The 15275-nt window shown below is 29.8% G+C and overlaps 2 protein-coding genes across 2 annotated transcripts; both read right to left on the reverse strand.

The window, feature by feature from the left end:
• Positions 1-7768: 7768 nt before the first annotated feature.
• LOC129309777 (CASP-like protein 4A3) lies at positions 7769-9316 on the reverse strand. The gene is made up of 3 exons (XM_054951491.1): positions 8628-9316; positions 8370-8511; positions 7769-8286 (listed from the first exon to the last, which is right to left on the reverse strand). Exons 1-3 carry the CDS (start codon positions 8996-8998, stop codon positions 8086-8088), a joined length of 714 nt encoding a protein of 237 aa, XP_054807466.1. The 5' UTR covers positions 8999-9316; the 3' UTR covers positions 7769-8085.
• A 2705-nt stretch (positions 9317-12021) lies between these two features.
• LOC129309731 (uncharacterized) lies at positions 12022-13844 on the reverse strand. The gene is made up of 5 exons (XM_054951416.1): positions 13538-13844; positions 13217-13462; positions 12676-12773; positions 12300-12513; positions 12022-12186 (listed from the first exon to the last, which is right to left on the reverse strand). Exons 1-5 carry the CDS (start codon positions 13783-13785, stop codon positions 12066-12068), a joined length of 927 nt encoding a protein of 308 aa, XP_054807391.1. The 5' UTR covers positions 13786-13844; the 3' UTR covers positions 12022-12065.
• Between the last annotated feature and the right edge of the window lie 1431 nt (positions 13845-15275).

Below are 15275 nucleotides of genomic sequence, written 5' to 3' on the forward strand. Positions count from 1 at the left end.
GGACGGAGATCGGAGGGTGAGATCGTGAATCTTGGACAGTGAAAAAAAAAATAAAAAAAAGACGACAGATGCACCCACATTTTGGATAGGAAAATGACAACCAGGATCCTTTAAAAACATTAATTATAATTATAAAATTTAAATTATTAAAATTTTAATAATAAAATATAGTCCTTATTTATAATTAAAAAATATAAAAAATTAATAAAATATATTTAAAATTATTTATAATATCAATTGAAATTTATAAAAATCAGTCATGAATATTAATATTTTTTTATCAATATATAAATAAATTATTTAAAAATTAATAAAATATATTTAAAATTATTTACAATGCTAATTAAAAAATTTTAAAGGTTAGTTTTATGTAAATTACAAGTCAATCACTTATAAATTTTTGTTATTGATATATAAATAAAATGCTTATAAAATTTATAAAATATACTTGAAATCATTTGAAATGTCAGTTAAAAAATTATGAAAGTCAATTGTAAATTGTAAGTTAACTACTTGTGATTTTTCAATTATAGATAAATTGATTGAAAAACTAACAAAAAATACTTGAAAATCTTTTTAATGTTTGTTGGGAAATTTACGAGAATAGTGTATCATGAATCTCACACCAATCAATAAAAAATGCTCCTCCTAATTTATTGCAACTGAGGATAAATGATCTGCTATTAAAATTTAATAATTTATAATTTATAATTATCATTAATATTTTTATGAGGTTTGCAATTGTTAGTTTCCCTTTTTGGATACTTCCCTCCTCCTAATCCCATTCTCATCTGTTTCAACTCGTTTTATTCTTATATACAAGACATTTTTTATCAAATCAGTGCGTTAAGAAAATTAGTTAAACTTTTTTTACTGGAGGAAGCTTGGAATTTGGGTCATCGAAGAACTCTTGTGGAGAGTGCTGCTCTTGAGGCTGTGTGTCTCGCCAAAGGTGGTCCACATTTATCACACCCACATGCAAGTCTTATTGAGAGAGACTGGGAAATGAAGTGGCTGATCGATTTGCGAAGCTCGCCTTGAAGCTTGAATATTTGGCGTGGATCTCGCCGGGTCTCTACTCTCCACACCCCCTTCTTATATTTCCTTGCATTTAGCTGATTGTAATAATCTCACTCAGATTTAATCTTGTTGGATCACTTTTTTATAAATATAAAAAAAAAAAGAAAATTAGTTAAACTTTTTTATTCCTTCAAAATTTCCCATAAAATTTCTAAATTGTCCTTAATTGAAATGATTAATTTTATTTTTATTTTTCTTATCCTATTTATAAATCACTTTTAATATCTTTTATCACGAAAATAAAACATTGAGTGGGGGGCTAAAATTTATTTTAAAATTTTTTACAACCAAGATTCATAATTTTTATTAAAAAATAGTAAGGGGGAAGCACCCCTCCTGATGTGTCTGGTTTCATCGAAACCCAAAAAAAAGTTTAAATTTTGTTTACTCTATTTTAAAATTTAATAAATTTTTACTTATATCTTTATTAGAGACAAAAATTACGTTTAATAATTTTTTAAATAATTAATAATATAATAAAAATGGAAAAATAATTTATAAAAAGAACTAAAATTAATATTCTTTTTCTCTCTCATAAACAGGATCAAATGAGTAAATCTTAAAGTCAGATATGGCACCTAAATAATCCGATTAATGTGCAGACATTTTTTAAAATAACTCATTAATGTTTCATTAAGTTTTATAAGATATTTTATATTAAATATTGGGCAAAATATTTAGAAGGTGTCTTGCATGTTAAGAACCGGAAGGAGTATTTATCAACCATAATCACTTTGCTTAATTATTATTCCACATTCCACTCATTTTAAGATACAACAAATTGAATATGTTTTATGATCTTTTTTTCAGTTCCATAATTTTAATAACAAATTTGATTGAGGATTTAATTGAGAAGGAGAAGAAGAAGAAGAAGAACAGACGCCTGAAGATTTCGCATATCCCAATTATTGAGGCATCCATCACCATCCCCCACTTTTCACTCCCCTTATTTGTTTTTCTCTCATCAACACTTATTCCTAACATAAAAGTACAAATCGTATCTTGCCCGCTGTGCCTTTCCATGGGAAGAACTTATTGTTAAATCATCTCTAAGTATTTTCGAGTCAACATTTATCAACTCTCACAATAACTCAACTCGCATGAATTTTAAACTAAAAAAATTTAATGCTCAAATTATATATAAGACTTTGATCTTTTACACGAGAACCCATACATTTTTCCCACTGTGTTAACTTTTTAATCGAAATGTCCCAAATTTATACTCAAATTTAAATATGCTAAAAAATCACTAGTTAAATTCATTCAATATGACAAGGTAATTGCCAAAGAATAGCACAAATTATTGACACGTTCATGTCTAATAACCAATTTAATTGATTTTTTTTTAAATTCCTATCAATTAGTTAAAAAGCTCGTGTTGTATATGTTGCCAATTGATGGCTTATGGTTTGTACAGTGGAATATCGCCTTCATTAAGAAAGGAGGATGGAAAAAAAAAAACGTTTTAAAAAGAGGAAATAAATGACAATTAGATTGTTAATAAATTTTTCCTAAAAATAAATTTAAATATTGATTCAAAAGGTTAAATCTACAACCGTTTAAATCAATGTTTATAACTTGTTTAAATTTAAATAACATTATTGAGATCTAATTATCATTAATTTTTCTTTTTTTTATGCTTCATGGTTATCTTCTCAATTAAAATTTATACTTGGTTTGGATTAAGAGAAAAATAAAAGGAAAACATAGGAAAGAGAATACTAGAAAAAAGTTAAAAATAGTAAAATTTGATTATATTATTTTTTTTAATAGTTTTCCCCCCTTGTATGCTTTCTTCCACGCACATATTTCATTTAAATCAAGGGTAGTAGTGGGTGCATCATGGCAACCCTTGCAAACAGTTTAGGATAAAAATGATGTGAGTGAGTGAGGGGGTTAAAACAAAATTGATGATAGATGTGGGTACCCATTACATTATCCGTGGGTTGGAGTGAATGAGTGATTGTGTTAAGTAGAATATAATGGTTTGTTTGGAAATCTATTTTAAAAGCAATTGTCTGTTATTCAAAATAAAAAAACAAAGAAAATGTTTAATAACGTATTTATAAAAAGTAAAATCGAACATGTCATTTAATTAGGCTAGGCATTGGCTCATGATTTAATGATTGGATTGTGGTCAAATCGATTGATATTAAATTAATAATTTTTAAATTCATGTATTTTAATTAAATAGGAAATTGATGTAAGTATTATATTTTTCAAAAAGTATTAATAAATACTTGGTAATATGATCTATTATTGATGAATACATAATTAATATTTATCATGAACAAAGTATTTCAATTAGAAATTAAAATTTAAAAAAGATGTTGAGAGAATGATAGAATGTTAGGCACATTTTGAAAACATATTTTGGCTAAATTCAAAACATCAAGTTTAAATAAAATTATAGATAAATAATATAAAGTATAATTATTAAAATGATATGTTTATATTAAATCAAAAGGCTTGAGGACATGGCTAAAAGAATCAACCAAATCATAAGAAAAAAGAACAATGAGAAAGAAGGCCTTGAGTTATAAAAGGAATGCTGTGAACATTCATCAAGTCTCACATCTAGGGGTATTCATAAGTTTAGTTTGGTTTGGTTTGATTTTAGGCAAAAATCGAGTTGAATCAAACTATTCAGTTTACTCGTAACTGAAACTTGGTCAGTTTTTATAGAGTTCAGTTTGATTTGATTTTATTTTCAATTTGGTTTGGTTAAGGTTTGAATCAGGCTTCAATACACTTATTTTTTTTTTTCATTTTTTCATCTTCATAACGGTGCTATGTATTAAAATTAAATTTAATTCTTTTTGGCTTTTTTTTTTCATAAGTAGAGGCATAAAAATATAATAAAATTATAATGTGATAACAATAATTAATCATAAAAATTGATATAAGTTTTTAAGATTAAAATTATTTAATATTATGCATTTTCATTCAAATCCTTTAAAAATATTTATCTATGTATCTATATTTTAATAAATAATGAAAAATTTATTATACAAAATTTAAAACAAAATACTTCTTGTAGATAAATTGAATACTGGGCTTTTAAGTTGTAAATAATCAAATGATGGTCATGACATTATTATTATAATTATTTAATATTATGCATTTTCATTCAAGTCCTTTAAAAATGTTTATTTATTATTATAACAAATTCAAAACAAAATGTTTCTTGTAGATAAATGGTTATATATTTTATAAATAAATAAATAGCATTTTAAAATCAAGTTTTGCTCGGTTTCTGGTACTCAAAACTAAACTTGAATTGAACCAATTGGTTCTTATATCACAAAAACTGAAACAGACTTGATTATTGTTCGGTTTTGATCAATTTTTTTTTTAAAAAATCCTGATATTTCAGTTATAAACAGCTGTTGATATTTTTAAAAGTCTTAATTTATCATTCTTCCAAATAGTAATTTAATTTTATTGTCATTTCTAGAATTTATATGTTTTCATAAAAAAGAATATGATTAATATTTTTAATATACAAATGCAAATACTTTAATGGATAAATTAATACCAATTAAAATATATATTTAAAAATGGCAGACAGAGTTACTGAGTAATGGCATGAGTCGGTCAGTTTTGAACACATAAAAAGGATTTGTTGAATTTAGGAGCTGTTAAACAAGAGCCATCTCGGTCTCGGTCTCTGTCTGAGAGTGTGGGCCACGGTTTTAGTCATTTTTTATGCCTTAATTATTTACAGCCAAAAAAAAAAAACCTAAATTATTTATGGGCACTTTCTCTACTTAGACTTTGCACAGCAACTAATAACCTGTTTGAATGCCCGTGGGGCGTTGGTACAGATTCTGAAGTTTTGTTCCTGAGCAGCAAAAAAATTTGTTGCCTCTCCTTGGATGTATTTTTTTTTAATATATATTTTTTTTTCACTTTTGTCCAGGATCATCCGAGTATCTAACTTTTTGATTTAGATTAATTCAGTTGCCAGCTTGTAGTCTTGTAGGCACTTCTTTAAATTATGCCAAATATCATATTACTCACATTTTAGCGAAATTTTTTGACTTGGAGAATCAGAACTATCTTGGGCCAATTACATCCTGGTGGTTTATTGTGTTTGATACAGCTTTTTGTTTTTACCAGCAAAGATACAATAGCATAACCAGGCGAAGCCAGCAGTTCAGAGTACACGAATGAAATCAAAACAAAACATAAAAGTTCTTAAATTTTATTTTTAAAAGGAAAATTAAGGGATTTTAAATTTCAGGAGATTGACAGGTCTAATGAATCAAATTTTAAGGACTCAATTCAAATCAAATAAACTGCATAGACTTAATTTTAAATTAAGAGAAACTATAAAGATATGTGAATTAATGTTTTTAAAATTACTAGAGCTAGGGTGAATTTTTTACATCTGAACTATTTTTTTGAAAAGCACCTAATATCTTAAACTATTTATTATAATATTTTTGCTCATTAAGTAATTTAAACGTAGCACATTTGCCCTTGATATTAAATAATCAATGTTAACCATTAAAAATGTTAATTAAGACCTGCATTTGGCCAAGAATGCCACCTGTCATGCCTAGTGAATTTAAGTTAACATATATTTTTACTATATTTTAATTACTTTAGAAATAAAATTACTACTATATAAATAATTTATGACATTTGGTTTATTTAGAAAATAGTTTAGAAGCAAATTCGGGTTTCGCGTTTACTATTTCGTGGGCCCAAGAGTAATTTTGGATTATCACTTTTTAAGTTTCGTGCTTCGGAACATTGTTTCTCAGGCCCATAAAATTCCGCTCGTCTCGCCACTTTTATCTCCACAGCTACTTGTGCATGGGGCGACTTCAAAGTTTTCAAGTTGCAATGACTTTTATGCAAATTACTATTATTTTATTAATATAATTATTGTTATATCATATTAATGCCATATACATGATATATGATATGAAAAAATATTTTTATTATTTTTAACACAATTTAAGAAGAAATAAATTCATAATTTTTATTTTTAACACATATGATAATACTCTTATTTTTTTTAGTTGAGTGGCATTGTCCTCGTTGTTAATCAATAATAAAGCTTAAAAAAATTATAATTTTATTATTCTTTATCAATTAAGATAATATTTTATATTAATTTTTATTTTATTTTTTTCAAACTCTTATTTATTTGTAGTTGTTATTTTCTCCTTTAAATGAAGCTTTCAGTGCTTACTTAAATAAAAATATATGTTACAGGTTTGTTACAAATTCAATATATGCTACTTTATAATAAGATTTTTTTTTTGTTTTTGTTATTGGTGATTCATATTGACTTTGTTAAAAAACCCTAGTAAAATATCATACTTTTCTTGTATTAAAGAATACATTTTTATTTACATGATTCTTATTCATGATAGCTTTTAGATATTTTTTAAAGAAAATTACATCCAAGTCTCACATAAAAAAATTAATTACTATAAGATTCATTAACAACTGAACTAAAACCATCGACAACTGCAATCAGTTGTGACCTTAATTCAATTGTTAATGAACCTTATAATAATTAATTTTCTTATATGAGATTACATTACTGCAATGCAATTCTTCCTATTTTTTATTTGTTTAGTATAAAAAGATGTTTTAATTGATACATAATAATAAAATTATAATTTTTTTCTTAAATTATGTTACTTGTGAACAATAAGAACAATGTTGCTCAAATAAAAAATTATAATTTTGCCCCTACTCTTTAAATTGTGTTAAAAAAAACAAAAATATTTTTTTCATGTCATATGCGTCATGTGTATTGTATTAATCTGATATGGTAACAACTATATTAATAAAATAATAGTTAATTAATACTAAAAGATTTTGAAAAATAAAATTAAAAGTATAGTTAGGGGATTAATTTTAAATATTTAAAACTAACAGGGATTGTATGCAATTGCCTTAAAATTTAATATTTTTATCCTATAGTTTATCATGCTTTTAGAATTAGGAATATGAGCAGGTCTGGCCCTTAAAGGCCTAAGCCCTAAAGCTCAATTTCTCATTTTTAATCTTATTTTTCAAATTCAACCCTTATGTAAAGGGTTCAAGATCAGGCCTGCAAGCTTTTTTTTTAAAAAAAAAAAAATAAAAATAAAATTAAACATTATAAATTAATTAAAATATTTTAAAATAAAAAATTAAAATTTTAATAATTTTTTAAAAATTAAACAACACACATTTAGATGTCTAATAATAAAATTTAAATCTTGATTAAAAAATAATTTATTTTTTTATAAATATACAAACGTAATAATTATAAAAAAAATAAAAAATATTAAAAATTTTATTTTATACACTAATATTTATTAAATTATATTAAATTAATCTTAAAATAAATTAAAATTAATAATAATATAATGTGTGTAGGATTAAGTAAGCAGGTCATTAACTTTAAATACATGTTTTACAAAAGATGATGAGGATGATGATGGGGCTTGAAGGTTGCCGAAACTTAAACTTTTTTTTGCAAAGCTTATCAAGTCATTAAATTTGATTATTTTTTAAAAAAATATTTTTAAAGTCCAAACTTAAATAAAGCTTTCAAACTCAATTCTTATTTTCAACTTTATCCTTCGTTCATTGACTGTAATTGTACTCAAATACAATTTAGAATACAAATCGGGGCACGTAATGACGAGGACATGAAATTATTAGATATAAAAAAAAAAAGAAAAAGAAAGATTGGATCATAGTGGAAACCAACTTTACTGAGACCACATATGTAGAAATTGAATTCTGATGAAATCAGGCGGTCCTACCCTCCACTGGAAAAAGACTTTTCAATTAATTAACACTCAAATAACGTGCCGCATCCACTTTCCGTTCATACCAAAGTTGGATCTATTTAATTTGCTTCACCACCCTAATAAAAGAGTAAAGATCTATAATGGAGAAGCACTGGGGTGGAATGGAAAGTAAAGTTACTATACAGATAGAGAAAAAGCAGGTCGACGAAGACGGAAAGGTGAAAGAGGAGGATCATCAAGTGGAAGATGACGTGGAAGTTCCGAGTTTGAAGAAGGAAATGAGTGAGCTAATTGCAAAGGCAATGAAACCCAGAAACGCCATGGCAATGGAAGCACTTGCTTTCTCTGTGAAGTCATCTTTTCCCCAGTTTGATTCCCAGTCCTTCACCCTCGTCGCTGCGCTCGACGACGCTGACACCAACAGATACGCCACCACCTATGTATACATAAATTATTCTTTTCTGTATCTCTCTATTAATTTAAAATGTGAGTGAGTGGGTGTAAATTGTAATTACTTGCCTGATCCATGAGATAATCGAAGTGAGAGCGGAGGTTGGGAGTGAAGATGCCTTTGTTTTTGGCAGACATGAGTTGATACGCCTTCTCACAAGCTTGAAATCCCGAGTATACACACCCTATCACATTCACACTTAAACAGTACCTGCATGCCATGATCGTTAGTTCATTATAATTATCACGCACTCGATTAATCTCGTTAATGATCATTCACTCTATTTATAACCCACAGAGATGTGTTGTGATGACGTCAGTGTATACCTGTATTCCTTGTAGCGATCAAAGGAGTCACCGGCCCAACCTTGAGTCCTGTCCGTGGCCATAATCGAAGCAGAGACTAGACATAACACCACCTCGCACATTCTCAACACTAGCTCTGTCGTCCTCACCACCGTCTCCCTCTTCAACGCTGCCGGCGCTACTTGCTGCTGCTCCTGACAGTTATCCCAGTGCAGCACCTCCGGTGTGTTCTGAGCCGTGTGGTAGTTTGACCCTGGCGTGTCGCTTGGGTGATGCGACTCCAACTGATGACCCCCAGACTCCCACTTCATGCTTGCCATTATTTCATTGTTGTTGTGTTCAGTTCTTTGCAATTTGAATCCAGGATCATGAAAAGAAGATATTTTTATCATAAATAAATTACAAGCCAAAAGAGAAAGGGAGGGAGTAAGAAAGACGCTTGAAAAAAGTCTGAGGCTTCAGTTGCTTCGCGTCTCTCAGAAGTCGATTTGAGTCAACAAAGTCTCTGGCCAATGAGCCTGCCTCTTTGCGAGCCAATCATGCAGATCTTCTTACTTGGCATGCTTTCATTGGTGAGGACCTTGCGGGGACAAAATCGGATCGTGCATCTTATATAACATTCCACCAAGCTACTAAAGTGATTCATATCCCAAGCAATCAACTTCTTTGCGGTCGTCATACTTTCACTCACACCGATCCCTCTCAGGCAGCTTCACATAAAGATAGGCTTTAAATGAGAAAGCCTTGCCCCTGCGAACTATAATGCATTGTCTTTTTGTAGGAGTTTTGGTGTCTCCATGATAATAATGATCAGACAAGATACTATGATGAGATAAACAAATATACAAGAAAATCGAAGTGGGGTCTTGCTAAAAGCTTAAATTAAACAAGATTCATTGATGAAAGAGTTATCAGGTTTCTTTCAGAGTAAGCTTTCCGAAGAAGCGCCTGCTGGAAAGTGGAAATTAAAGGTCTCTGCTTTAACAACGTCTTTTCTTTCATGTAAAAAATATTATATTGGGGAAAGCAACCTACTAATGCCAGATAATGGAGTCTTTGCCCTATTTCTCACAAGACCCCTTTTTCATCTTTCCTCATCTCAGCACTACAAACAACAATAACTGCTTTCTAAGGAAGAAATGAATGATCTTATTTTTTTATAGCTTTGCATCAAAGTATCAAACATTAACACTAGAAGCGAAGGATGCAACCGCACGAAGCAAATCAGTATACAAGTGGAGACAAAACTGAACATGAGATTATAAGGAAATTCAACTTTATGTATTCAAGAACAACAATCTCTATCTCATTAGGTAAAGTTGGCTACATGATTCAACTTTACGTATACGTCAGAGAAATAAAGGGACTTGCACATATATGCAGTTCCAATCAATGTTATTTGTGCCAAAAAGGGTGCAGTCCTTGGTCCATCGGAAGATATCCATTTATTATAACAGGACCAGTTAGTAAGGAATTTCAGAGTTTACAATCATTTTCATTCTCACTTCTTATATATACAGCTTGGCAATGTTAATTAATTAAGAAATCCAATTAATTGCGACCCAATTTATGGTCCTCCAGTTACACAGACAAGATGTGAAGTATAACAGGTGGATCATGCCCCATATTTGGGGGCAGTTTTGTACTTAATCATTGGTATATGTTAGGCTTCACAGTGTACCAAAATTCTCTAGACTGTTTCACAGATTCTATTTTAGTTCTGTTAGGAAACACGGTTGTTCGTCAATGGTCTACGGCGAGCATTTATGCCATTGCAAGTTGGATTCATTTTTTACAGCCATCCAGCAACACATAAAACAGGCTTCTATCCAACTATGTTCCTGGTCGCTGTCAAGCATCTTGGATAAATTTTACGAGCTCAGCCCAAGTTATTTGTCAATCACCAAATCACCCATCAAAGTATTCTAAAGTAATAAGGCAAAAATCAACAATTTTAGAATTGCACTGGGTATTGAATTGAAAAGATCAGTGGTTCACGGTTTGCAGGATCCAACTGAATTGAATCAATGGTTGAACCGGTAATGTAATAATTAAACAAAAATAACATTAAATATATATAATAAATATAATAAAAAATTTATATTATATTAATAAAGTGATATAACACGATTGCAAATTAATAATATTATAAAGTATAATTCTTTAACTTATTAAATATAGGTGGATTTTGGATAATTAGATACGAATGGACTCAAAAGTATTTGCATTTATATCTATAATTGTCAATATATTTATAAAAATAGTTTCAAATCATATTTTGTACATGTGAATTATTTAAAAGTAAAGTTAGCTTTTAGTAGGATCTAATTTTTATTTTTTTAAAAAAATTTAATTTTTTTTAATATTATGTTTAAAACTATTCGGTTTTATAAAATCACTTTAGTTTCTGATTTAACTCCAATTTCTGGCTCAATATTGACTTAACTCCAATCCAATCTGACTCAATAATGAAAAAGGCTTTTTGTTCTGAAACAAGCCAATAAAGGTTCCAATCAACAGTTTGATCATCTGAACTGTCCATGTCAACTTAGTTTTTAAATCATTGGCAAAAATGATAAAAAAAAGATGAAATGAAATGTATGTATTGTACTCCTTTGGCTTTATACATTAGTCACTTTTTAGAAGTATAACCTGATCTCCTTTATAAGTCACTAGTTAATAGGATAGTTTTATTTTAAATTGAAATTCCTAAATTACCTTAAAAAGTAAGAGAAATAATGATAAAAAATATTATATTATTTGTTTACTTTTTTTTTATTTGAATATTATATTTGAAATTTCACTTGCTTTTATTTATTATACTTTTATTATATTAATATTGATGAGGTTGATAAAAATAATTTATAAATAGAATTGAAGTAGTGCATACAAAAGTTCTAGTACTTATACTGAATCAAATTCAATACAAAGATAACACGTGTCATATGTTAAGAATCTAGAATAAAAAATGCATCGTACTTGTGATGTAATATTATATTGGAGGGAGACATTTGTTTCTTTTAGGACATTTGATTGAGCTTGAAGCCTTAATTTCAGTAGGTTTTTGACGTTCTTGGTGGCCAGTAAAAAGAAGAAAAAGAAGAAGAAGAAGAAGAACGAAAAATCTGATCAGGAGTTATCCAGTACGATTTGTCGTATTTAGTTCCATGGTGTCCACTGGGTTTTCTTACTTCAATTCCGATCGAATTGCAAAAGAAGCGACTTAGTATGAATCTTATAATTGAGATAAGGTAGCCTTTAATAATTGTTTTACTTGGTTTGATTTCAAACTTCGTAGTACCGAGTTCAAGGTAAAACTATCATGCATCCATAACTATAGAGCATTGGATTTTTTCCCTTCTTTTTAAGAATCTGCATGCCTATATAGTAGTAAAATATGATCATATCAAACCGATTCACCAATACCTTCTTTTTCTGCTTTTGATTAGAAGGGAAAAGTTAGTTACAATTTGGCGGGTTCAAACATTTATATACAGCAGATGCAGGCTGCTTATAAGTAGGAATGCTTTTGGCATCAACAAAACGGACTTCACCAAGAGCAAAAGACAAATCCCTGTGCCTGAAATATCAAAGAAGAAGAAAACGTAAGGAAATTGTGACATGATCCAACACCAATAATACTCTCTAGAGTATAATAATTGTGATTCATCAGCAGTACAGACAGTTAGTTACCTTCGCAGGTCAATGCCTGTCAAACCAGCCTGAAGAACCGTCAAATTGTCAGAATCTGGGGAAACTATAACCACAGTATCACCTGAGTACTGAGTTTCGAGAATGGACATGAGTTGCGTTACACGAACAAAAACATCAGTAACGCTCTCATTTGGAGTTCCATCATCCACAGGAGGTGGTTTGCTGTTTGGAGAAATACTATCTAACGGTATATCTGCAGAATTCATATGATAGTGAAGTTTAGACACATAACATCCTCATCCTACAAATTCCACAAAGCTAGAATAGATAATGCACGCTATTGCACGGCCCAAAAAAAGGGTGGTAAAGAAACTGATCTAACAGAACATGAAAGCAAATCTCAGTTAAACAGTACAGGTGAGAAATCCTACTTCTGACATGGATTCCAAGCTTTTGCCTTCATAAGCACCCAACCCACGGGCGTCCAGAAAGCTGTATTCTGGAACTATAAAGCTGAAATGAAAGAAATTGACAAGTACGCTCAGCTCCCGCGCAGCATAGCCTGACTCTAAGATAGAGTGACAAGTTTAATGTGGGAATTGTTGTTCTGGATTTCTTAAAAGTTGAAACCATGTGAGCAACATTTCAAAAGCAGATAAATTTATAACTGGCAAACAACATAGGACAAAACTTTGGTAGAATTTCACCAATATTAAAAACAAATGATAAGTGGAGATTACTTATAGCCCAACACCTTATGAATAGTTCTTGTCCAATAAAATATAGTCATTCTAAGCAATCTGACAGATCAGTTAACTTCCAATGGTAGGGCCAGAAACATTTCGTTCAACAAAAAGCAAGTAAAGAAACGTTCGATTTGAGACTGAAGAATTCTAAAAGATCGGCGTCTACTTGTCGTACCAATAGCAATCAAGTTCAAAAGTTAATTGCTACACCTTCTACTAACTCCATTAACAGATGCAATAATTTCAGCAGTCTGATAAGCTCTCTGAGTAATGGCAGGCCAAATCCAGCAACTCTTATCACAAGCCCCCATTTCCTTGAGATCAAAAGCAGCTCTCACCGCCTGCTTCTTCCCCCTTTCAGACAAGCCACTATCGACAGAAGTCTTGGCGACCGGGTTCGTGTTAATCACTCCCATGTTTTCGAATTGAGACTCTCCAGCCCTCACCAGGAAATAACTTTCCCACATCACCAGCAACTGTCATTGTCAAACTTAGGATAAAATAAAAACTGATAGAGTTTGTTGGAATTACCGATTGTTCAGACGAAATGGAGGCATCTGGAAGAGACCGCGTGCGGCAGCGACCGGCTCTGCAATGGGCAGAGAAGTTGTGAAGGGTGCAATGAAATTGAAGGAGATGGTGAGTGCAGTGAGGAGGTGGCGGCGGCGAAGGTGGATGTGCTTGGCGGAATCGTGGAAAGTGATCGCCGGAACCCGAGGGGACGATGGCGATACATGACGGAAAACTTGGCGAGTGTCACTGGGTGTCAACATGCTCATGTCTCAGTGACGCGGTGCTATCCTGCCCCATCAGACGTATGGCCAGGCCGGCGTCATCCACTTATCAGTTGAGGAGCGCCATCTGTCCATCTTGAATATTTCACATAATTTTTTATTTCAAAAACTAAACTGTAACGTATATTTTGATCTTGTTTATCCAATCAAATCAAAATTTGTAAATTTTGAAGTGATAACAATATTAATATTAAAAATTTATTATAAAATAAATAATTTATAATGACTTTATATATCTTGATCTAATTGAAAATAATTACTTTAAACATACAAGATTAGGTTTTTCCTTATTTATCTTAGGTATGAACTGAGTATTTTTTTTTTTAACTTAGAATTACTACACTTTTTAAAATTTATATTTTATATCAATGATTGATATGCCAACTTTTATTTGGTGAAAAAAAAAATATTATTATTTACTACTTATCAGCTATAAACAGTAAAATTTCATGGTAATTAGTGCTACGCATGTAATTGTAATTGTTTTCTCATCTCTCTTTCTTTTTTCTTTTTAAAATTCCTTTTGCAACCATTTAATTTTAAATCAAGAAATCGTTTGCGTGCGTGTATAATCTATAACATATTGCATTATCTACAAATTATAAGTAATGACTCAATTTTTAAATTCCAGAGTATGAAATGCAAAAACATTTACAATTTTAAAGAAAATAATTATCACAATATAACAATGTATACAATTGAAAATTCTTTATAATTATAACAGGTCAAGTAATAAAAGTAGGTGGGGTATAGAGAAAGCAAGAATTCCCCTTGACATATCGAATAAAAATTATGTGTGTTTGATTTTTTATTTCATGATAACTGGGTTTAAATTGATGGATTGAATATTTTTTATTAAAATCTTGCGTTTAAAGTTTGTAAATAGAAAATCTATCTCTACTTAAAATTGAACATAACTAGAATTTGCATTAGTCAATAGAACTATCATAATTGTAAAATAGAGGTTACTCTTGTGTATCCAATACTCAGTTTTTTTTTTTTTACCAACAAAGAGGCTATTTTATTAGTCACTAAAAAAAATTTAGTACACGCAAATAGTTGAAGCCAAAAAAATTCTAAAAAAAAACCAACAAATGCAATCTATCACACAAAAACTTACAAAAAATATGCAAAAATCAGTTCCAACTATTCAACAAGGCGACAAAACAATTAACTAGTTCCTATCTCACAAAAACCAACTATAGTAGCATTAACAAAAAAAATTCAAAGCTTTAATTCTATCAATATCTAGCATCTGATTCAAGATAGATGGAGGCGAAAATACAAGCCAACCAATTTCATCTTCCTTTTAGCCTCTCCTGCAAGAAAATCTGAAGCCCTATTACAACTTCTATTGATTAGAAAGAAAATACAAATCTTCAAAAAATTCCTCAAACTTTCAATGTTATTGATAACACTAGAGCATTTTCAATCATAATATGCAACAAAACCATTATTAACAATATTAAACAACA

This window comes from Prosopis cineraria, unplaced genomic scaffold (assembly GCF_029017545.1).
Source record: "Prosopis cineraria cultivar Desert tree isolate PC_DT_omini unplaced genomic scaffold, ASM2901754v1 PC4, whole genome shotgun sequence".
Classification (NCBI taxonomy): Eukaryota; Viridiplantae; Streptophyta; class Magnoliopsida; order Fabales; family Fabaceae; genus Prosopis; species Prosopis cineraria.